Source organism: Mustela erminea, chromosome 7 (genome assembly GCF_009829155.1).
Source record: "Mustela erminea isolate mMusErm1 chromosome 7, mMusErm1.Pri, whole genome shotgun sequence".
In the NCBI taxonomy this organism is placed as follows: Eukaryota; Metazoa; Chordata; class Mammalia; order Carnivora; family Mustelidae; genus Mustela; species Mustela erminea.
Window position 1 is genome coordinate 10,331,088 of NC_045620.1, and position 24,430 is coordinate 10,355,517.

The 24,430-nt window shown below is 39.8% G+C and overlaps 2 protein-coding genes across 2 annotated transcripts; one reads left to right on the forward strand and one right to left on the reverse strand.

Annotated features, from left to right (window-relative positions):
• Positions 1-1,451: 1,451 nt before the first annotated feature.
• Positions 1,452-3,777, reverse strand: MOCS3 (molybdenum cofactor synthesis 3). Its single transcript, XM_032350352.1, has one exon. The coding sequence runs from the start codon at positions 3,735-3,737 to the stop codon at positions 2,361-2,363; it is 1,377 nt and encodes a 458-aa protein (XP_032206243.1). The 5' UTR covers positions 3,738-3,777; the 3' UTR covers positions 1,452-2,360.
• DPM1 (dolichyl-phosphate mannosyltransferase subunit 1, catalytic) lies at positions 3,770-23,008 on the forward strand. Its single transcript, XM_032350353.1, has 9 exons — positions 3,770-4,221; positions 6,791-6,890; positions 12,077-12,110; positions 13,654-13,730; positions 13,816-13,841; positions 16,120-16,215; positions 18,672-18,740; positions 20,547-20,661; positions 21,554-23,008. The coding sequence occupies exons 1-9, from the start codon at positions 4,061-4,063 to the stop codon at positions 21,656-21,658; spliced, it is 783 nt and encodes a 260-aa protein (XP_032206244.1). The 5' UTR covers positions 3,770-4,060; the 3' UTR covers positions 21,659-23,008.
• Positions 23,009-24,430: the final 1,422 nt, after the last annotated feature.

The window sequence follows — 24,430 nt, forward strand, 5'->3', positions numbered from 1 at the left end:
GAGAAAAAGCCAGATTGGGTTCTGTCTCCCGACTATAGATGGCAAGACTCGAATTCGCAGCTGCTCTTGTAGCGAGGATGGAGGGACTGAGACTAGGCTCTCCCTACCAGACACACCTCAGAAGGCAGATTCAGAAGAGCAATCGATGTAAAGCAATTCTGTTTTCTGTCCCCTGAGCCGTGACTGACGTGCTGGGCTTCCTGGGAGAACAGTGAGGTATGCTAGCAGTTTCCTTGAGGGCTAGATGGGGCAGCATAGCATAGAAAGTATTCTGAGGTCAGTTCTGTGCGTGGTTTGGGGAATCACTCTTGGAATTACAGCTTTAAGGCTGTCTCCAAAATTCTTGGAAGCACCTCATCTCACTTTAATAAGCCCCTTTCCCACTTAAGCGGTCAGAGTCATCTTCTGTTGCCTGTCCTACTGAGAACCAAGTTTGCAGGAACTACCAAAACTGTTCAACTTTAGGATACCAGTCCTTAGAATAGGAAATAGCTCCCTTATCTGTCCACTTTATTTCTTGGTATGAATCCGGAGCAGTTTTTGTCCTGGAAGTAAGACGGTAAGCCACAGGCCAGCCATCTTTACTCACTGGTCTCGATCATTTAGTTCCACAACTCCTTGGGAAAAACAGTCAAAAGAAACCTGCTCCGTCTTTACAACAAAGGTTGAGGCGTGCCCATTCAAAACATGGGTTACAGTGTTTCACAGTTAGGTGAGGACTATCCTAATTTTGAATTTGATTGTTAAATAATACCACTCTTTTATGATTAAAAAAAAAAAAAAGGGAGTCTCTATCAGAGGTTACAAACCGAGGAAATCTGACCTGCAAGGGTTTTGTGTAGTCCACAAGCCGCTGAACTTAAAAAAATTGTAGCCAAAGATACAAAGATTTCACATTTACATCTGTGATTTCTGAGGATTATAGACCTGGACGCAACAATCAGCTGGATTGGGCAGAGGCCCTCTTGACAGGGTAGGCATTCTTCAACTTGCCCGGATATCGACCAAATCTTTGCTTTTCGTTTTGTATAGAAGTTACGCAAACCTGCCATTTCATGAAAACGTTGTCTAATCCATAAACATAAAAACACCTACATTTTGTACTACTAAAAAATATGGGAGTAAAATAGATTAAATCAAAATAGAAGAGGCAAACTGAAGGGGAGAAATGGGGAGTGGTTTGGTGGGTGTCAAGTTTCAGCCATGCAGGACACGGGATTCTGGAATCTGTTGTACACCATGTGCATGTGGTTGACAATACGGTATTGGACACTTGGTAATTACTGAGAGGGGAAATTGTGTGTCTGTGTGTGTGTGTTGCCACCAAAGAGAATCAATATCACCCACTGCATTAACCAAAGAGAAAAAAGCAGCACATGATAATGCAAAAGCATTCATCAAATGAATTCAACGAAAACTTAGCAAATTATATAAGGAAGGAAATTTTCTTTAATCTGATAAAAGGTAATAGCTACAGTAAAGCAACAACAAGTCATATTGGTCAAATAGTCAGTTTTTCACCTGAGATTGTGAAGGAAATAACAATGCTCACTATGCCACTTTAATTCAATGCTGTATTTGGTATACTTGGCCAGTAAAGCAAGGAAAAAAAAAATAACACATTGGGTAAGGAATAAAGGGCAGGAGAGGGCAGAAGTTTGGGACCTGGGCTTGAAGATTCCGAAGCAAGCCAAACCACAGTACACAGTGTGTACAAAACTGCAATTTTTTTAAATCAGCAATTTATAAGAGAAACTGACAGACTACAAAGGTGGTTTCCTTTATCTTACTAAATATCTCACTTTTATATTAATTCAAATATTCAACAGAATGACCCTTTCCCAGATAATTAAAATAATTTACATTTTAAACATTTCTGTGGAACATATTCTATCATTTGAAATTGAAGACCCAAACAATGTCTTGGCAAACAAAAAATTGACCTCAAGTATATCATCTGTGATCAATTCAGGGAGACTAAGTTTACTACAGCTTTCCAAGCATTAAAATAGACAATTTAAAGTATTTTTTGATTGGGAGAGGTGGGAAAAAAGCAGAACAGAGAAATGATCAGTCAAAACACAGAATCCTGTCACTTAACACTGTAATTCACATGTTCAAGGCATCTTCCAAGTGCTGGAAACACAAGACAGTTCTCAGAAACAGTATTACAACCCATTAATAAGAAAAGCATCCAATGCATTACAACAAAAAAGCCCCTTACAAAAAGGGGTCCAATGTCGTCAGTTTTGGGACAATCCCAGTCTCTCCCATACATTCCTGGAAAAACCGCAAATAAATGTATCTTTTGGGTACCATGGCAGTCCACATCTGCCTCAGGTCAGGATCTCCCATCCACCTCAGTACTGCGGAAATGTTCCATCGATTTTGGCAGCCCAGGCCATAAGGCCCCCCACAACATCCTGAATGGTTGAAGATTCTAACTCCTGAACCGCCATCAAGGACTGCAGGACCTTCACGGCTTTCTGGGAGTCATTGCCCAGTTTGCAAATCACATAAACTGGGAAAGCCGCCCCTTCCTGTGTGCCCTGCTTCCCTTCCCGGATTGCTTCTCCTAGGAGTTCTAAGCTCTCAGCATCCCTCCGTTCCAAATGTTTCAAAGGGATGTGTAAGGCATGAGGCAAACGACAGATGTCCACCTCCACTTGAGGCCTGACGTCCAGCAACAGGTGGGGGGAGCCTGAATCCAGAAGGCGCTTATAGTCGGTGACCGAAACTCGCTCCTCTGGGCTCAGCAAGTGCAGAGAGCGGCACTTCTCAGTGGCCGAGGAGCCACAGAAGGCTTCATAGTCCTGCAGGTCTGTCACAGTGGGCCGCTCGCCGCAAGCTGCACAATCAGGCCTGCGGCTCCGAAGCCGAATACAACGAAACTGTCCTCGGAGGGCATCAAAGATCAACAAGCTGCGACTGTAAGACGGACCCAGACCTGCTACGATCTTCAACACTTCCAACGCCTGCAAACAGCCCAGGACCCCGGTTACGACACCGAGCACCCCGCCATCCGCGCAGCTGGTCACCGTCTCCGCTGGAGGTGGTTGGGGGAATATGCAGCGATAGCAAGGCCCGCCGTCATAGTGGTACACTGTGATTTGGCCTTCAAAGCGCAGGGCGCTGGCCGACACGAGAGGTCGGCCGGCTAGCACACACGCGTCATTAACCAGGTAGCGAGTGGGCACGTTGTCAGAGCAGTCGGCCACCACGTCATAGCGGCGGATTAAGTCCAGCGCGGTGGCTGCCGTAAGCGCCTGAGCGTAGGGCACGCACTCCACCGCAGAATTGAGGCGGCGCAGCGAGGCGGCGGCCGAGAAGACCTTGGCTTGCCCGGCCAAGGCCTCGCCATGCAGCACCTGGCGGGCCAAATTGCTCGCTTCCACTACGTCGTAGTCCACAAGGCCAAGGCGGCCCACGCCGGCCGCCGCCAGGTACTGCGCCAGCGGGCAGCCGAGCCCACCGCAGCCCACGATGAGCACGGACGCGGTGGCCAAGCGCAGCTGTCCGTGCACGCCCAGCTCAGGCAGCACTAGCTGCCGGCTATAACGCAAAATCTCATCTCGAGACAGGGCGGCCTTCGGCGGCAGGGGCGACACCGGAACCAGCCGCTCTGGCTCCTGCTCCGCCAAAAGAGCCGCCGCCAGCCTCTGCTTCAGAGAACTCAGCTCTTCCTCCCGCCGGGCAACTTCAGCCTGCAAGGCGAGCACGTCCTCCCTGGACCCCATCGCGCCACTCTCGGAAGTTGTCTTAAAAGGCGTTTCCTTTTCCGGCTTAGCGTCCTCTAGCGACTGGAAGAAACTAAAAAATTTTTACGGAGCATGGGAAAAAGTGATAAGTAGACATTCACTTCCTGGAGAAACCCTCATATTCAACTTTAAGGAGTCATCGTTCCTGGATATTTCTAGGCACCACGAAGATAGCCTTAAGAGAACTAGAACCCAACCACAGAGCCTGTCCCCCCGCTTCCCGAATTTGGTACGGTCCGACCCGTCCCCTTCTCGAGGCGCGTTGACGTCATTCCGTTTCCGGCGTCTCGCGCAGTTCCGCCATGGCCTCCGAGGAAGCGAGCGCTAGTTCTCGTAGGTCTCGGCGGGAGTCGGAGGGGCGCGCCCGGGGACAGGACAAGTATTCAGTGCTTTTGCCCACCTACAACGAGCGCGAGAACCTACCGCTCATCGTATGGCTGCTGGTGAAAAGCTTCTCCGAGAGGTAGCGTGTCCGGCCGCCCTCCCTGAGGAATGAGATGAGCTGGCTTCGCCGGCCTGGGTGTCGGCGGTTGGCTGCGCGAGGCGGCCCTGCGTCGCCTTCCTTGGGCTCTTGAGGCAAGACTTGGGGAGAGGGCCACCCTTGGAGAAAGCAGAAGCGGATACTTCTGGGATTCTCTCCGTGTCTTGGGTTTTCATTCCTGCCCTTGGGTTCTGTGAGACATTCTCTTAATTGTACACCCCCACCACCGCTCTCCCCCCCCTTCCCCCCGCCCACGGCTGTCTTTTTTTTTTTTTTTTTTTTTTTAAAGTAGGGTTGGGCTCTCTTTCACTTGGAGCGAGGTTGAAAGCTTGACCTCACTCCTACTTCTAGATGGTCAGGATGCGGCAGGAGCCGGGAGTCTAAATGAGCACGCTCACTCCCGCCCCCGTGCTGAGGGCTTATGTAAGCATGAGGTTTGATCTCTGTGGGTTAGAGAGCTGCTGCTGGGCCGGGCAACTTCGTTGGTCACTAGTGGATGTTTGATGTGATTGTTAGAAACTAGGGCTTTTCGAGTTTTGAGTTTGGAAGTGTTACACGATATTTTTTTAAGATTTCGGGATATCTTGGTGTTAGTACGAAGTTACTTGTTTTAGGGTTATACCAATGGGATCGTGTATAGACCTCTGAAGATCTTTCCAGATCCACACATACCAACTTAGAAAATTATCCTTTTTAATTCGATAATATTCCATATGACTCATAATTTAACGAGCCGTGTCATCCCAGTGAACGTAGATTATTTCTGGAGCTTTTTTTCGTTTTTCTTTTTTGACTTTCGCTTTACAGATGAAAACAGAGACTTTGTTCACCCCATGTTTTGCACGATTTAAAAGAGTGCTGGACGCATAGTGAATACGCCTTTGGAAGAATGTTGCAACAGACACGCTCGTACTTTTACTAGTGAGCTGGGGATAAAGTCTTTAGGGTGGAATTGCTGGGTCAACAGATGTGCTTAAAATTGACAGTTATTACCAAAATGCTGGGGGGTGGCAGGATAAACATATATATAGTACCACCTTAGGACTGACATTATCCCGAGTGCTTGTTTCCTGACCAAAGCCAACCCCGGGTTTTATTAAACTTACATTTTTGGAAATGCTGATTGGTGAAAAACATTGCTGTTCTGACTATCATTCTTTGACTGTCATAGCTATCATCATGTGTGTGGCTCCTCACATTTTTTTTTAAATTTATTTCTTTTTCCTCTTTTAGTTAGTTATCTTATTTTGGTTTCTGTAAGCACTTTCCCCATGAGAGAAATTGTCATATGGTCGATCTTGTTTAGTTTGTCTTCTGAGTCTCATATTTTTTTGCTTTAATCCAAGGGACGTTTCAAGAAGGGATCAATGATTTTCTTTTCAGGCATAGTTGAATTAAAGGCAGCTTAGCCGGATTCCTTTAAACTACCTTACCCTCAGGTGTTCTGGGCACATTGAAGTATAATTTGCTAATGAATAACTTCATTTGTTTTTGAAGTGTATCTTTCTCAGCGTATCAGCTAGAATCAACATCTTACATATTTTGGTTTGTAAAGCAGTTGCCAAAATTAAAGCACTGTGGGAAGCTGAAGTCTAGTATTTCCTCTTAACAGATAGGCTGAGGTTAGCTTTCTTCCTAGTTTGCCAGGGCTGACTTTTTTAATCCTTTTACAACGGAATGTGTTTTTCCTTATATGTGTTTTTAGTATAGGCAAAGAAGAAACAGTGTTATAGGGGAGTTTTGCTGTGCTTTCCTTTTCTTTCCAATTAAGTTTCCCCAAAATATTATTTTTAAAAAAAAGTCTAAAATGAGGTGGGGGAAAACATAGTGATAACATGTACAACCAAGTATTGTGTTGGCTTATTTTTACACTAGAGCAGTAACATGAAATTAATGGAGAGCCAATAGAAAGATGTTCACTTTGAAGCACATTGAAATCTTTTATGTAATTATCCGTGATTTATGTATATAATAGTGTGAAGTAATGGGTACAACCCTTTGAAATAGTGGTGTAAGGGATTATTTTGCCATTTTAAAGAGAGTTTTTTAACGGATAGAATGAACTCATATTTGTTCCTTATGTCATTTAAACCTATTTGGAATTAAATTTAAAAGAATATTCACTCAGCAACTCAGTCAACCTGAGATATCTTTTAAATGTACTTTTGAAATCTTTTTTGTAACCAAGTTTTGATATTAAGGTCCTACAATTCCATTTCCAAAGTTGGTAAGTAAAATTTCATGATATCCTATCATATAGAATATAGAATTGCTGTGATTTTTTTTTTTAAATTGAAGAGTACGTTTTCCGTGTGAGAATTTTTTTTTTAACATTTCAGGACTTTATTATAGCATTTTTCAGCCACATGCTGAGTTTGTAGGTGAAGTACTAAATGACATTTATTTCATTTGGTAATTGAGGTTTCCTTTAGTGATTAATGTGACAATAAATTTCCACTTGTGTGGTGAGGAATTAGTAATTAAAATTTTTTTTTATTTAGACAGTACTGTTTCCAAACAATACAAACTTTCATTTTGTTTTTTATTTTAGTGGAATCAATTATGAAATTATAATCATAGATGATGGAAGCCCAGATGGAACAAGGGACATTGCTGAACAGTTGGAGAAGATCTATGGGTCAGACAAGATTGTAAGTCATGTGAACATTTTTCTGTCATATCACTGATGTTTGTTTAGCGAAAAGAATGAGAAATGACAGCTCTTAAATTCAGTCAATTTTTCTAGAAACTGAAATGATAAAAAGCATCTTACACACTTGATATTCAGATGCATTTTCACTGTGCTTGAGATTATACATGCCTTTGATACGTTGGATCAGTAGTAATTGTACAGCAAGGGGTACCTGGGTGACTCAGTTGGTTAAGCCTTTGGCTCAGGTCATGATCCCAGGGTCCTGGGATCAAGCTCTGAATCAGCCTCCTTGCTCAATGGGAAGCCTGCTTCTCCCTCTTCCTCTGCCTGCTGCTCCCCCTGCTTATGCACTCTCTCTCTCTCTCAAATAAATAAGATCTTAAAAAAAGAAAAATAATTGTTAAAAAGTTAATAGTTGGCCTTTGGATAAACTCTGTTTTTACAACTTACCCTGCAGATAAGTTCTCTTGAAGGGCAAAATTAAAGCATGCTCCTGAATTGACAAGGAATATTATGGAACTAGATTGCAATTAGTAATATATGTTTTGATCTTTCGGCTTCCTTTTTTGCAAGTATAAAAGCTTATAGTTGGGTGGGCGATTGTTTCATGGAAATTTGGCATCTTTTTATTTTTCAGAGCACTTAGCATCTTTTGTTTTACCTGTAAAGCAGTCTTATGCGAGGAGATTGACTTGGAGACTTATATTTTAGATTTTCCCACTATACTTTGAAGGGTGTTATTTTTCTACTGGAGTAACTCAGATGTAGAATTCATTTTATAATGGCTTTATAATTTTTATTTTTCATCACTGGTTTATTTTTATAATGGTTTATTTTGTAAATGTTTGAAAATACTTGTGAGCTCAACTTTAGATAAATCTTGGGCCAAAAGCATGCAGTTAAATCCAGATTTAATTAGAAAACACATTCTAGGGGCACCTGGGTGGCTCAGTGGGTTAAAGCCTCTGCCTTTGGCTCAGTTCATGATCCCAGGGTCCTGGGATCGAGCCCTGCATCGGGCTCTCTGCTCGGCAGATAGCCTGCTTGCCTCTCTCTCTGCCTGCTTCTCTGCCTACTTGTGATCTCTGTCTGTCAAATAAATAAATAAAATCTCAAAAAAAAAAAATACACATTCTAGGCATTGGGTATTTTTTAATATGTATAGACAAGAATTTCTCAGTCTTGGCACCGTTAACATTTGGGACCTAGTAATTCTTTGCGGTGGGGGATTGGGGTTGGTTGGTGCTGGGGTGGGGGCAGTGTCCTGTATGTTAGAGGACATTTAGCATCATCCCTGGACTCTTACCCACTAGATACCATTTGCAGCCCCTCTCCCCAGGGTGACAACCAAAATATCATCAGATGAGCCCTTGTGGGCAAAATTGTCCTCTTCTCCCAAAAGAGAACCATCAATATAGACATAAACAAAAAAAGTCTCTTGGAGAAGCTTTATTGATACTTGCATTTTAAGAAAAGGTAATTAAGCATTAGGGGGGGAAAAAAAAATTTACCAGGCACCCACATTCTTCATTAATCCTGATAATGAAATAATTTCTATTCAGTTGGAGTAGATGGTGGTCAATAGAAGAGTTTAAGGGACATGTGTTATTATTACACGCATGGTAAATGTTTTCTGTGCTAGTAATTCCTTCCATATCACACATGGGCAACTCAAATGTCTGTCACATCTCCAGTTCTCTAAATATCTTGTGATACACAGGAGGAGATTAAAAATTGACAGATTTCCAACCTTCTAGCATTGACTTCTGATGATGTCAGGTTCATTTTTTTTGGCCAGCAGCTCCCCACTTTTTCTTAAAGAGGTGAGAGCCAAGGCACTGAATCACATTTGTTACTGTATAGACTACTCTGAGTTATGTGTTGTTATTTAATCTGGGAATATCAACCTGACAATATTTTGAATACCTTTGTCATAGAACTTGATTCAACCTTGAGGTATAATCGATTGATATTAGAATAAGTCTATTAAATTGACCTTTTCAAATTCTAAAACTACATGGCCCTCAAGAAGTTCCATTTTTCCCACCAACCCAATAAAATTCAAAATAATGAGGAAAAAAATTACATTCACTGTTAGATTTTCCTATGTTACCTGGGAATTTCCCTGTTCCTTCATTAGTTTATGACCTTTAAATCATTTAAAATAGAAAATTGCCCGTCTCCCCAACCCAGACAATATCAGGCCATGCCTTGGATAGCGCTTACTTGCTCTGAAGTGATATGTGTGGTTTGTTGGGATAGAAAATGGAGACAAATTATTACTGAAGTTATTTTACAATATCTGGAAATATTCACAGATGCTTTGTTTGCTAGTCTTTCAAAGTGGCTGAAATGAATGTTTCAAAAAAATGAAGGAAGTTTTTTTTCTTTAAACTCTGAGGAAACGAGAGTTTAAGGCACTTTCCAAGGTTACACAGCTAACAGCGGAGGTGGGGCTGAAGAACAATTGGAGGCACGTACCCTGAACTATTAACTATGCTTATAGGGCAGAGGGATAGGAGATGGGGCTTCAGCCTTTCCATGTTGAGTGCTTCTGTTATGTTTGATGTATGCCGTCTGTTTCAGCCTCCAACTAGAGATTAGTTTAAGTCACCTATGTTATTTCATAGGTTAGTCTTTATACAGCTTGTTCTTTTAATAAAATGTAATGCATGTTCATTAATTTAAAAAAACATCTAATATAACTGTAGGATTGAAAGATTTGACTACTTTAAGAATATCATTTATCGGGACGCCTGGGTGGCTCAGTTGGTTAAGCAGCTGCCTTCGGCTCAGGTCATGATCCCAGCGTCCTGGGATCGAGTCCCACATCGGGCTCCTTGCTCCGCAGGGAGCCTGCTTCTCCCTCTGACTCTGCCTGCCACTCTCTGCCTGTGCTTGTGCTCTCTCGCTCTCTCTCTGTCTCTCTCTGACAAATAAATAAAAAAATCCTAAAAAAAAAAAAAAATATCATTTATCCCTAAGTACCAAAATATTACCTCTAACAAAAAGATTAGTACCCTGGGGCACCTGGGTGGCTCAGTTGGTTAAGCATCTGCCTTCAGCTCAGTTATGACCCCAGGGACCTGGGGTTGAGCCCTGTCTCTCGCTCCCTGCTCAGTAGGGAGCCTGCTTTTCCCCCTCCCTCTGTTGCTCCCCCTGCTTGTACATTCTTTCTCTCTCTCTGATAAATAAAATCTTTAAAAAAAAAAAAAAAAAGATCAGTACCCTAATCAAATGTACGAAAACATAATTCTCAGGACTCCTGGGTGGCTCAGTTGGTTAAGCATCTGCTTTCAGCTCGGGTCATAGCCTCAGGGTCCTGGGATAGATCTCACATTGGGCTCCCTACTCGGAGGGGATCTGCTTCTCTCCCCGCCCTCCCGCTGCCACTTGGTTTTTCTCTTGTTCTTTCTCAAATAAATAAAATCTCTTACAAAAACATAAACTCACAACTGTAAATGGCCAAAAATAAAATAAATAAAATGGAAAAAAAAGGTGAGCCTTGCATTTCAGTGAAAAAGTTGCTGATAAAACTGACGTTGCCTTTGTGGTCCCCCTCCAAGTTCCTTTTCTAGGGGACACCCCAGTCTGGCAGCTTGGTGTGGCTTGCTTCAGATCTTTGTGCATGCCTGTGTATGTGTCTGTATTTGTCAAACTAGGCAATGTGGCATTCTTTGTGTTTCAACATAAATGCAATCTCCCTGTATCATTCTGTTGATTTTTAACAGTAGCCAAGAGATCTTTTATTGCTAAATTATCTCATTCTTTTAACTGTTCCATAGTACTTTATCATGCAGCATGGTTTATATTTTAAAAAACTTCAGAAAAAAAGATTTTTCGAACTGAAACAGAATTCTAGAAAATCTAAGGTGAACTTGTTTTTTAGAGCAGATACCAGGTCAGTGTTTTGTCAGTAATCATCAGTGACAAAAATAAAACCAGATATATCTTGTTTGATTTTGTCCAGTGAATTATAATTAGTATACATGATTGATTAAATGTCTAGTTTTCTTCTATATAAGAGCTCATTGAGCAGGAATGCATTTTATCTTTGTTCCTCCCCAAGACCTACAGCAGTTCACATGTAGTTTAAAAAAAAAGTCTATCCTGGTTGAATTAAACTGAAAATACTTTAAGAGATTTACACTGGAAAATGTAGAAGGGGTGTAGATAGGCTTGGTAGTGAGTTCATGTGAGCCCCATACCTCAGAAACTTAGAATCAAAATCTTGGCATTCTACTTTCTTCAGAAATTTCCAAAGAAAAAAAGCTGAACCTGAAGTCAAGGTTTATATATGAAGGGGAAAAAAAGGATAGAAAGACTAAATGATCGACGAAAAGTAAGAGAAAAAAAAAATCTTATTGTTAAGCCTGTAACCCTAAAATCATATCATTGGGCCAGTAGAGAATGTAATGAGGTCTTCCAAGCATAAAGTCAGGATAAGTTGATGGAGTGCTATCAGCATTTAAAATCAGACAAGGAATCCAGATAAAGAAGCATGCATACCTTTTCAGCCACTGTGATTCAACTTTTGGGATGCTAATTACAGAAATGACAGGACCCCTACAAAAGGATATATGTACAAGTATCTTTATTGTAGCAATATTTGTAATGGCACATACCTGCAACTGACCTGAATGCCTTAACTAATGTATGACCATATATTGTCTGACTTGTAACCATAAGCCTGTATTATTTTTGTGACTGAAAAAAATAAAAAGCAGAGGGGTGGGAGTAGATCGAGAACATAAATAAATAATAAAGTCACAAACGGGATTGAGAAAACAGATGAGGCTATCAAATACATGAAGGTATAGGATAAGTGAGTTAAATCCTCGGTTTTCTTAGGAGAAGGAATCAACAGCTGTTGTTCAAAATTATAAAGTAATAGCCATAACATTGTTCACCTACTGTTTTCTGGTGAATAGCACCAGGAAAAAAAATGCTTAAAATTTGACCTGCAGAGTTGGGTTTAAAAGAATACTGTTTTTCCAACTTACTAAGCTATTTGATTTGTTACTAAATACTTTTGTACCATGGCAAAAAAATGTTAAACATACTCTGCTTTAAGTTCTAATAAATGCAGCTATATTTTTGTTAAAAGAAGTAGACACCTAAAAAAGAGTTTTTATTAGATTATTTTTAGTATTTGTGTTAAAATGCTGTTTCTTATTCTTGCAGCTTCTAAGACCACGGGAGAAAAAGTTGGGCCTGGGTAAGTAGAACCTCTCGACCCTCATACTTGCTTCTCGCCTTGGTAAGCTTACCCAGTGTGTATTTTCCAGATTTGGAAGAAAGCCAAAATACAGTGACCTCTGATGGTTTTTAATGATCTTAATGATGCGTATATGGTTTAACTTGAGTTGCACATATCAGTCAGGGTCCACTTGGGGAAACAGAAACCACTGTCAGCCTTTCAGTGTAGGGAATTTAATACTAAGAATCTGGTTACACAGGTGAAGGAATGCTAAGAGGCCACATGGAATGGAACAGTGAGGCCACTCAAGCTGGTAGTGGCAAGAGGTTGCTACCACCCCTAGAATGGAGCAACAGTAGGAGCAGATGGTGTTTTTGGAGCCTAGGAACCCAGGCTATTTAGAAGGGGCTGGAAGGATGAAGTAGGGGATACGTGGCAGGAGCTAGAGCCATAGAGGATAGATACCCAGTCAGTGCTGGGAGGCAGAGTAGGAGGGGGGACACAGAGTTTTCCTTTTCTCTCTCCTGGAAACTATCCCTCCTGCCTCCCGAAGCTATCTGACCACCAGTTGAGGAGAGTATGTGGGAACTATAGTTCTATGCAATGTAGAACAGGGTAGAGCAGAGCCAGAGAAGGGATCTGAGAGTAAATGTTTTGGACCAGCATGCTGTATTAGCTATAAATCTTTGAACATTTCTTTATAAGTAGTAAAAAGTAACTATTTTTTAAAAAGAAAACTTTTCTAGTCTTTAAAATCTTAGATGAACTTAATCATTCTGAAATGAGTATCTCAGTACCTTTATTTCTGGGCTGGTTACAGTTGCTTAGATTAAGAAGTAGTATAATTTTACTGAAAAATTGGCAGAGCATGGAGGAAGCACAGTTCTTAAAAATGTGACTATTTGCTGCTGTCTTGAAGACCATTTCTCTGACATCATCAAGTGTTCTGAGTATCTGAACCCAGAGGTTCTTTGAGATTGAAATAATGGAAACTGCCACGAAAGCAATCAGGAATTCCCTATGTGTCCGTGGAAATCGAAAAAGCTGTGATCTTCACTCTTTAGCAAAAGAAGTTAGACAAGTTCACCATTGCTAATAAGATACTGTGGGGGTTTGGAACTAGGGAATGTGGGACTCCCCAAATCCCCACTTACCCTTACCTTTCAGGTCCCTGGGGACTTTTAGGCATGAAGGGAGCTAAGTAATTGTTGGCTGTGTCTTTGACCCCAAATACCAGATCCCTCTAGTGTACTCAGGTTACAGTGGAGACTACACTTGGGATAGCTTTTGTGGAAACGGGCCAGGAGTGATGGGAAGAGCAGAAGCAGGGAAACGCTTTTAGGTAGAGAGCTGAGCTTCAGAAGGTGGTGCCTGGGACTAAGGTGAAGTGGCAGATGAAAGAATGGAATGGAGAGATGGTTTTGACTGAGAATAAATAGGATTTAATTATAGTTTAGTATCACCTTTAAGGGACTGATTTATGCTTTTCAGGTGCTTAATTTCACATGTATATGTAAGCATTTCTGATGGCTTTCTTCAGTGGATATATTTTCATTTTCAGGAACTGCATATATTCATGGAATGAAACATGCCACAGGAAACTACATCATTATTATGGATGCTGATCTCTCACACCATGTAAGTGGTGTGTTTCTTTCTTTGGCTATTCGTGGTAGTCTAAGCCTATTTTACTGACTTAATGTTTATTTTTTCTAAATTTCAGCCAAAATTTATTCCTGAATTCATTAGGTAGGTATTTTTTAATATTTGAAAGAATTGTGATTCAAATTATTTATCTTACTTCAATATTTGACTTATTTTCATTTTTTACTAATTAAAAATGCACATGCTATGTTAAGTTTGCTGTCAGAAATGAAACCAACATACAAATCTGAGCCTCATGGCTATAGATTCCTGGCTAAATGATGTATTTTAGGGACTCTAAATTCTCCCAGACCACAGGAAAAGATGGAAGGTGACTTCCATGTTAATGGAATTAAGCCCTGCATCATAAGGGTAAAACACCATGAACAAGTAGGGTTTATTCCAAGAATGCCAGAATGGTTCATCATCAGGAAATCATCCACATAATTTATCATGTTAGCAAAGAAAGCAGCATGATTAAGTCCGTAGGTGCTTAAAGGTATTTGATAAACTGTACTAGCCACTTCTAATAAAACTTGAAAACAGAAATAAAAAGAAACCATTTAAACTTCATAAAGACAATCCAATCCTAAGACAGACATCTTACTAAATGGTGAAATGCTGAATCATTAATAAACGCATTGAGGCAGGCATGCCAGCTGGCATTATATGTGGACATTTTAAGTGATGTTAAGAATAAGAATTTAGTATGAATATTAAGTAAGGATACAAAGTGGTATTTATTTGCAGGCAGTATGGTTGTATTCTTAGAAAATCTAAGGGCACCTGATGGCTCAGTTGTTAAGTGTGTGCCTTCAGCTCAGGTCATGATCCCAGGGTCCTGGGATTGAGTCCCGTATCAGGCTCCTTACTCGGCATGGAGTCTGCTGCTCCCTCTCCCTCTGCCCCTCCCCTTGCTGATGCTTACTCTTTCTTGAGCGCTCTCTCTCTCTCTGTCAAATAAATTAATAAAACCTTAAGAAAAAAGAATCCAAGACAACATGAAACCTCTCAGAATAAGAATTTGGAAACTGTTTTCAGTGTAAGCTAAATATACTAAAACAGAATTAGATAATGTTACTCTCCTGTTTCGATTACTTCAGTGAGTTCTCATTAAAGAGAAACTTTAAAAAGAAACTTTTCCTTGCCCCTCAAACAGCTACGTGATCTGGCCCCTGCGTCCCTTTCTGAGCTCATCTTGTGCCCCTCCTATCCACCCCCTCTGCGGCAGGCATGCTCCTTCCATTTCTGTGTCACACGGAGCACTGTGTTCTTTGCCTAAAATGCTCTTTCCCTGCTCCTTAATAGCTAGCTATTCTCATCCTTTGATCTCTGCATAAGGTCGCCTCAGAGATACCTTTCTGCTTATATATCTAATTCCCAAGAGCCCCTTTGACCTGAGAAGGAAATGGAACCAGGGGAATAGAAAAATGGGTGAAAGCTAGAAACAAGCCCAATGTAGAAGAAACACCAATGGCTATGAAGCCCGAGGGAAGATACCCTGAGATGTTGGCAGGGAAACATGAAGTGAAATAATTGTGGCAGTATTTTATTATCCATTATTTTGTCATAATTACAAACTTAAATAGAGCAACACATCTAGCACGGATAAGATGGTGGGAAGTGGACACACCCAAATACTGCTGGAGAAGTGTGAGTTGCTACAACCTTCTTGGAAAGTAATTTCTGGTGATAACTGTTCAAAATACTTGTAAGCTTTGTTTTAGCATTCTCTTATATTCCACTTTGGGTTGTATAAGCACCAGGATGTACGTTTATAAGAACGTTGTCACACTGTTCATTGTGTTTGTGGTGTTGGGGGTTGGGAGACCCACCATGAAAACAACCATACAAGTATACGGGTCCAGTGTTCCATGGGAAATTTTTGCAGCTATTAGAAAAAATGGGGAAATTCTCTGTTGACCTCCAGGGATGTCCATGATTCCATTATGTATATCATTAACTGACAAAAAGCAAGTTGCAGAATATACTTTTTTGGTTTCTAATTTTGTTAAAGCAACCAAAATCCCTGGGGCTTTGTCTGTATTTTTCTGCAAAGAGAACGGTCTGGAGGGTTACCAGGCTGTTGTAACACTGTTTACTTATTAATAGGGCCAAGAACAGAATGGAGGGGGATTACATTTTAGGATGGTTTCACATGGTACCATCAGCAAGTACTGCTATTTTTTAGTTTTAGAAATTAATAAAGGAAAAATATCAGGTCTTCTTACATTGAAGGATTTTTCAGTGGTATAGTTCATCTGTTTTCTTGGCAGTTTTTCCTGTGCAAATCTTAAAAGCTTATTTTGTGTAGCTCGTGAAAATAAATATTGAATGCTCAATAACTTTTTCTAATTGACAGCTAATGTATTTATTTCTTCAGGAAGCAGAAGGAGGGTAATTTTGACATTGTCTCTGGAACTCGCTACAAAGGAAATGGAGGTGTATACGGCTGGGATTTGAAAAGAAAAATAATCAGGTATAGACATGTGCTGCAGTTTCTGTAGTCTTTATTGTACCTACTAGGAGTGTGTTTGTGACAGGTATTTGGATTACTCCCCATGCTGCCTTGGGATTTCTGGGATCGGATTGTTAACTTCAATATATACTCCCAGATAGCTCCTTGTGTCCCAATTTTCCTATGATTAAAGTATTTTATTTTGAGTATTTGTCACTAAGGAAAAATCAGCATAAGCTTTTGAACCTTTGTTAGAAATGGTCTAATTCAGCAAAATTGATTCTGTACCTTCAGCTTCTAAGTGAACTATTCATCTGTATTTTGGGACTGAGTAGTCTTGTGTACACACACACACACACACACACACAAAAGAGAGAGGGTCCATAATCAAAGGATAGGGAAGGAGTATCTTACTTTTTGATTGGAAGACTCACAAAGAATTTCTGACCTTATTTAATCTCTTTCACCTTTTTGTGGTGGTTGAGAAGATGAAATCTATAAGGGATCTATGTAGCTTCTTGCTTAATATATGACAGCATACCCCTACAGATGTAAAGGTATGCCTTTACTAATATTTACTAACATTAGTGTTTTTTATGACCCTTTTCATTCCTACTGAAGATTTTGTTAAGTTAATCACAGTTCTGCCTCTTAACTGTGGAACCTTGGTTTTGAAAGTCATTTAAGACCTGTAAGAGCCTCAATGTTCAGTGAAATGAAGGGATTGGATAAAACAGTGGTTTTTAATCCTGCCAAATACTGGAATCACGTGGAGAGAAAATCGTACACTACTCTTCCGTGTCATTTTCCCTTTCTTGTGCACACACACACTGTAGACCATGCAAATCGATCTCCACGGGTGGGGCAGAACCATCAGTATTTTTCACAGGCTCTCCAGAGGATTCTATTGTGCAGCCAGTGTTGAGAACAACGAGTGAGTAATCTCTCAGGCCCTCTGAATTTGGTCATCACAGCTCCCACTTTAAAATTAAGGAGTCCCAAGTTGTATTGAGGTGTGTTTGTCATTAGTTGTTAATGTCTGCACTGACTGAAATATATACTCCTGAGAAAGATTATGTAATCACTTGCCCATGGACTCATTTGTATGAACTAGAATTTTAATCCAAGCCCATCTGACTCTTACTGCATTTTAATTTAAAAATCCCAATTTAGAGATACATTCACTGATTTGAGGTACAAATGTGTATGTATACATACACATATATACATACATACACGCTCACTTTCCTTTGATTAAACCCATTCTGAGAGGTAAACTATGCCCTAGAATTTTGTTATTGGGAAAATGTTTTTGTAAGCTATTATCCCAGCTATAGCCCTAACCATGTTATCTGTGTAAAAATAATCTTTCCTAGGGAGGGCCTTGGTAGTTACCTTGGCTTTGGAGAGAAACTGTTCTTTCCAGACTGCCTCAGAAAACTTTTTTTTTTCCCTCAGTCGGAGCTCACTAAAATAGCTGTAATACAAAAGTCACTTTTTTCCAAGGGCACTTCAGATCTTTTTGAAATGTTAATCATTGGTATTAGTAATAGCTTGAAACTGATACTTAGTTTTGTTTGAAGCACATACCTTGTCATTGTTAGGGCCAGGATGTCTCTGCTAAAATTTATTTGTTAAAATACTTTACCCTCAAATTGTTGGTATTTGGAGGTGGGGCCTTTGGGAGGTAATTAAATTTAGTGACCATGGGGCACTCATAGTGGAATTAGTGCCCTTTCCAGGAGAGACCTGAGGGCTTGGCTTTTGTTGCCTCTTCTGTGAGAGCACACAGCAGGAAGGCAGCCCTCTGTACGCCAAGAAGGGGGTTCTCACCAGGAACCATGTCTCCTGCACCTTGATCTTGGGCTTCCCAGCCTTCAGAACTGGGAGAAATAAATTCATTTAAGCCACGCAGTCTGTGGTATTTAGTTATAGTGGCCCAAGTAGAAAGAAAACAGTTTCAAAATGAACATTTTGTTCAATTTCCAGAGATTGCCAAAAACCAAAACTCTTGCCTACTTGCATACCTTCTTTTTTAAAAAAGTGCCATTATTATGCAGACTGACCTATTGCCTGATTGAAACCCATGATCCCTTGTGCTTATTAGAATCTGAAAAGGAAACTCCAAATCCCTGATTCCTTTTGCTTTCTGAGAAATGGTCATAATTCTAAATGAGGACTGGTAGCAAATATGCAAATTGAAGTAAAAATCCATTATCTTTCTTACCTTAAAGTTTAGAAGAATGATTGTTTTATAGGTCCTCTCTAAGTGTCACATTCAGAGAATAAAAGTCCCCATTTCCTCAAAAATGAGAATATCACATCCTTTACTAACTAAAATTTCTATAAAATTGACGTGTTTATAAAACTGTGTTGCATTTCTGAAATTAGTATAATGGTTTTAGCACTCTGACCCTGGTTGTGTTTCTGTTGTTTAGAAAATATATAAAGAAAATCTAATTGTTTTATTTAAACAGCCGCGGGGCCAATTTTATAACTCAGATTTTGCTCAGACCAGGAGCATCGGATTTAACAGGAAGTTTCAGGTACAGTGAAAACTGTAATTATATATTTTCTGTTATTAACAACTTCTTATCTGAATTTCTTAGCATACAGTGACTTATTTTTAAGAAATGCTTTTAATTTCTACCACATTTTTGTGCCAGAGCATACAAAGATAGACTGAAATTCCTTAAAAGTTGTTAATGAGGGACGCCTGTGTGGTTCAGTCGATTAAGCCACTACCTTTGGCTCAGGTCATGATCCTGGAGTCCTGGGATTGAGTCTACCTCGGGCTCCTTGCTCAGTGGGGAACCTGCTTTTCCCTCTGCCTCTGGCTGCCACTCTGCCTGCTTGTGCTCTCTCTCTGATAAATAAATAAGTAAAATCTTTAAGAAATTGCTAATGAAGGCTGAGCATCATCTTCTTCTTCTTTTTTTTTTTTTTAAAGATTTTATTTATTTATTTGACAGAGTTCACAAATAGGCAGAGAGGCTGGCAGAGAGGTGGGGGGGGCAGGCTCCCCACTGAGAAGAGAGCCCAATGCGGGGCTTGATCCCAGGACCCTGGGATCATGACCTGAGCCGAAGGCAGAGGCTTTAACCCACTGAGCCACCCAGGTGCCCTGAGGCCTGAGCATCTTCTTAAGGGAAATGTACTTTCTAAAGAGCATCAAAGGTAGGGCTTAGGTTAGTGTGCTTGTTAATATTCACATTGGTGCTCAGCCCCTAGTGGGGGCCTTAGGGGGCCCAGGTGGCTTCTTAATCCACTTCTTATTCAGAACATTGCTATCGTTGGTGATAGGCTCCAAAGAACAGCACTTCTTCCAGCAACTTTCGGCAATTCACATGAATATTGTTGCTCTGTCCACAGAAAAACTTAAAATAGTTAATGGTTAGGGTGTTTGCAGTTACCTTGCTCTCTGTATTTTTAATTTTAAAAAAATTATCATTTAATTAGAACAAAGCCTTCTTCCAGGTTGGGGGAAGGGTAATTTTTGTTTGTTTTGGTGGGTGATATTTTTAATTTTAGTCTTGCTATAGAAGATGAACTGTATTGTATGACCATGTATTACTTGGCATTTGCTTTTTTCCATTAAATAATGTTAATTCTTTGGTCCTTTGTCAGAATTGACACACAAAGTTAAGATAGGAATCTAGGCATTGCAGGATTGAGGCGGTCCTGGTAGGATACAGCTATCACCAATTGAGGTCACAGTTAGAGACCTGCAGTGGGCAGATACACAGGCCAAATGTGGAGCACATCAGATTCACAAAGTGTAAGAGACAGGAGCTGGGAAGTCTTCTGGATGAACCCAGTCACTTTCTTCAGGAGCTCCCTGTTAAGTCCCCTAAGGGCACTGTGTTTATCTCAGGGAATTTATTTAGTACATCTTGGGAAATAGAAGCTGCTCAGACATTTATGAGGAAACACTTGTTAATTACTGGGTTTGCTCTTGTCATCTACTTGTCATCGTCTGTCAGCTCGATTGTTGGAATATTTGGAATGGCTTCTCTTCATTCAACTTCAAAATTTAAAAGCTTAAAATGGTGGTTCTACTTCAGATGACTCACTTTATCCTATTTTTATAATTAGTGGTAGTATGGTAAGGAAATAATTCCCTAAAAGATACTAAGAATTCATTTTCAAAATTATTCTAAATTATTTACCAAAGATTGCATGACCATTCCGCTCAGGACAAGTGTATCCTAATCATAAGCTGTGACAGTTTTTCCGCATGCAAAGAGCTATTGAAAAGTTGTAGGTTTTATAAATACCAGTGGACTTTCATAAAGGATACATGTAGCAAGTGTATTTATCTAGGTGTTCATATGTATTTTACTTTCTCACAGGTTATACCGAAAAGAAGTTCTACAGAAATTAATAGAAAAATGTGTTTCTAAAGGCTATGTGTTCCAGATGGAGATGATTGTTCGGGCAAGACAGTTGAATTATACTATTGGCGAGGTAGGCAAACTGCTGGTAAATAGAATGCCGTATCCCTTCTAAGGAAACAGTAGGTTTAGACTATAATAAAAAGTTTAACTTGCACAACTACTAAATAAATGTGGGAGGCTTCTAGTTGTTTGGAACGTCCATGTACTAAAGGGTAAAAATTCACTTTCGAATTAACTACGTTGACCCCACCAGGATTTAAAACATTAATAGAAGGCATCATTCCCTTTTAAAGAATTAAAAGTTACTGGTAGGTTCTGCATCTTGCCCTTTCTTCTGACCACTCAGCACTGTCGGATGAGTGTGTTTGCTCCTTTTCCTCTTTCCATAGCCAAGAACCACTCTAATGATGAATCCGTTTGCCATTTTCCATGAAGAGGACAGGAGTTAATGGGGGCGGGAGGTGGTCAGTAATATATACAGCTAGCTGTTGATCTCTTAGGAACGGCTCTCCTCCTTTAACACTAATGTTCCTACTCATAGCAAGAAAATAATTAGAATGCCATGTCTCCATGAAAGTGTCAGAATTTTTAATTTAACACTAAAACATAGTAACAGATAAATTGAATGGACTACTGAAAAAATGTAGTGAAAGGCTTTTACTTTGGAGTATAAATTTTTTTCTTGAAATTCTGGTTGAAAAAGTCAACAGCTTAATATTCAGGATCTTTGCTTTTCAGATGGTTTTAGATTTGGTTCATTTGACCTTTTTTTAGGTAACAAAATGTTTAAAGATTTGGACGTACAGTTGCTATAACAGCTTAACTATATATAACACATAACTTCTGAACTTACTTGAAGGGCTATCATAAGACAGAGCGTGTTTGTATTGCATTGGTGTATGCTTGCTAACTTCCTTTTTAATATTTTTGAAGACTGACTTAATGTGTGTTTTTTTAACTAGGTTCCAATATCATTTGTGGATCGTGTTTACGGTGAATCCAAGTTGGGAGGAAATGAAATAGTCTCTTTCTTGAAAGGATTATTGACCCTCTTTGCTACTACATAAAAGAAAGTTACTCATTATACTTATGTTGATTTCATTTAAACATAAAAGAAGCCTGGTTGCTGATTTTTATAAAATGTACTCTTAGAGCATAAATCATAAGGTAAGGTAAATTTCATACAAATCTTTTTTCTGAAGAAACTCCATTTTGTATGTCAAATGCAATTAGAAAAATGAGCAGTGTTCTCAATTTTCATTTTGATTTTGCTATATTAAGACTTGTAAATAAATGTACATGGTTATTTCTTTTTTCAGAAAATATTGCTGCTTTCATTAGAGTATGTGCAGAATTTTGTACATGGGGAAGATTTTGAAGTATATAAAGAACTGGACTCATAGCTCTTTGTAATAGGTGTCAGAAGCAAGAAAAATGTTAATTATATTCATGAAATATATATGGCTATTTCTGTATTAATGAATAAGTAGACACCTCTGCCCCTTCTTCAAAAATGTATCTCAGATTTCTTAAACTGGATAAAATATGTTTAGGTCATGAATTTAGAGTTGGGCTGTTTGTAGCTCTTGAAGTGATGAAGCATTTCATCTGTCACAGCAAGTCTATTTAACATACTGTGAATTGGAAACTTGACATCTCTTGATTGCATAGCTACTGTTTTTTCTATCCTGAGCAATAACTTCTATCAGTAAGAAAAAAATACTGATGACATTAAGGCATCAGTATTTTGATGACTTCGAGACTTATTTGCTATAGTAATTTTTAAACCTCTTGCTAAGCTGTAAGTGTTCCGCTGGTTAAAATGCTCCTTAAGTTTAAGCTGTTGATGAAAGCCAGCACAAATGTTCTGTTTACCTACCTTCTCTAACCTAAGTGTCTAAAAAAAAAAAAAAGATAAATTTCTGACTGTAGGATAGCTTATGGAACTCATAGTACCTTTTAAATTTGGGGGAAGGCATACTTTGAGCAAATAAGCTTAAGATCAAGTTGATTGTCCTTTGCAAGTAAAAGGAAGAGACCCCTCTAAGTTATTTAATAAGCATATTTATTGAACAGTATTCTTAATTACATTTTCCTGGCTTAATTTGGATGCTAAAGAAATTTAAAATCGGCTTTTTCCCTTGCATTTCTAACAGATCCTACCAGAAATTGATACCAGACTATAAAACCTTTGGTGTCATTTTGAACATTACCTACTCCCATAGTTGAATCCATAGGACACATTCCAATAAGGACCTCTACTATTCTGTTTCCCTTTTACAGAGCTGTGTAGTCAGCCAGCACACCAGGGACCCACCTTCCTGGGGGAAATGACTTCTTTCATCATTAATAGTAACTAGAAAATTCATCACTGTTTGATGTAGAATTACCGAACATAATAGAAATATAATACCCTTTTTTGGTTGTTGAGTGTTTAGATTCTCTTCTTCTTCATCTAAACCCAAAGTTTTTATTGTCGAGTACGTGGAGCAGAGATTAAGTAAATACCTCAGAGAACTCTCTAGAAGTATTGCCTTCTCAAACCCCAGGAGAGTAGATAGCTATCTTTTGCCTTTTTAATCTTTTTGATTCTTCCAGTCACAACACTGTCACTACTGGAATTGATAGTAGAGAAAGCATTTGAACAGTGAGACTTTCATCATGTAGCAGTTATTTAGAAAAGGATCTGAACTATTTAGATGGTATTTTCTTAGTAAATCTGATGATTTAAGCACTAAAAATCTTAAAACATTTATATGTGAACCTAGCATCTCTAATTTTTAAATTAGGTCAAGGATGAAATCCAGATGTTTTCCCTTTGTATTTATTTGTATTACCACTCTATGAAATCTAAGTATATCTAAGGACAACTGAACTTGTGATAAATTTTGCTTATTTCATAGTTGCTTTTGCCTGTCTTCTGTAACATGTAATTAGATTCTTCATCTTTGTTTCTCTAAATCAAATGCTTTGGTACCACCACCACCACCACCACCACCCTTTTTCTTTTAACTTCTCCAGTTGTTGTTTCCCCTTGAAATACTGATTTGGCTTTCAGAAATTAATGAAATTCTGTGTTGGATGAAATGGCTTGTTTAAACCTGCTAACTGAAGTCTTCACTGAGCTATGTGTAACCACAACTAGTACTACTTTCAATTACATCCGAATCTTTGGGGATGTTAAGTATGATTTGAAACTATTTTAACTTGAAATTTAGAGAAACAGCCAAAGATCAGTGTATTTACAGAGCACACACTTTAAGAAAACAGGCTTGGTTAATCCTTCCTGATGGTGTTCATGACTCTTCAGTATGGTTAGCTAATGACACACTCTCAGATGCACTCTACTCCAAAAGGTGGATTCAGAAACGAGGTAATGTGTTGGTTGGAATTGACCTAAGTTTGCACAGACTGTGCATGTGCTATCTTGTGCTGTCCAGATTGTGGTACCACTGGAAGTGTCCCTGGGACCACAGTTGAAGTGTAGTTTTTGAGCATCTTGTGGAGGCCCATCAGCAACATCATTTCTCATCTTTCGGCTTCACAAGTCCGGTGGCCCCACACCCTAGGGTTCCCATTTGTTTTCTTCAGGCCAAAGAGAAGAGCCCATCACCAACCTGGAAGACTGTCAGCCCCTGTGCACTAAGTAACCCGCCCCACCGGGAAGGAACCAGGGCTCCATGAGCTCGTGGCTTATCTCCAGTCGGTGTGTGAAGCACGAGGCCCTCACACCTCATATAAGGCAGGAGGCATCGCGCATAACCGGCCAGGTGTCCCTGCCCTTCCCGCTGCTGCCCGGCGGGTGAGAGCGCAGGCCTCCCAGCACGTGGAGCGGCTGG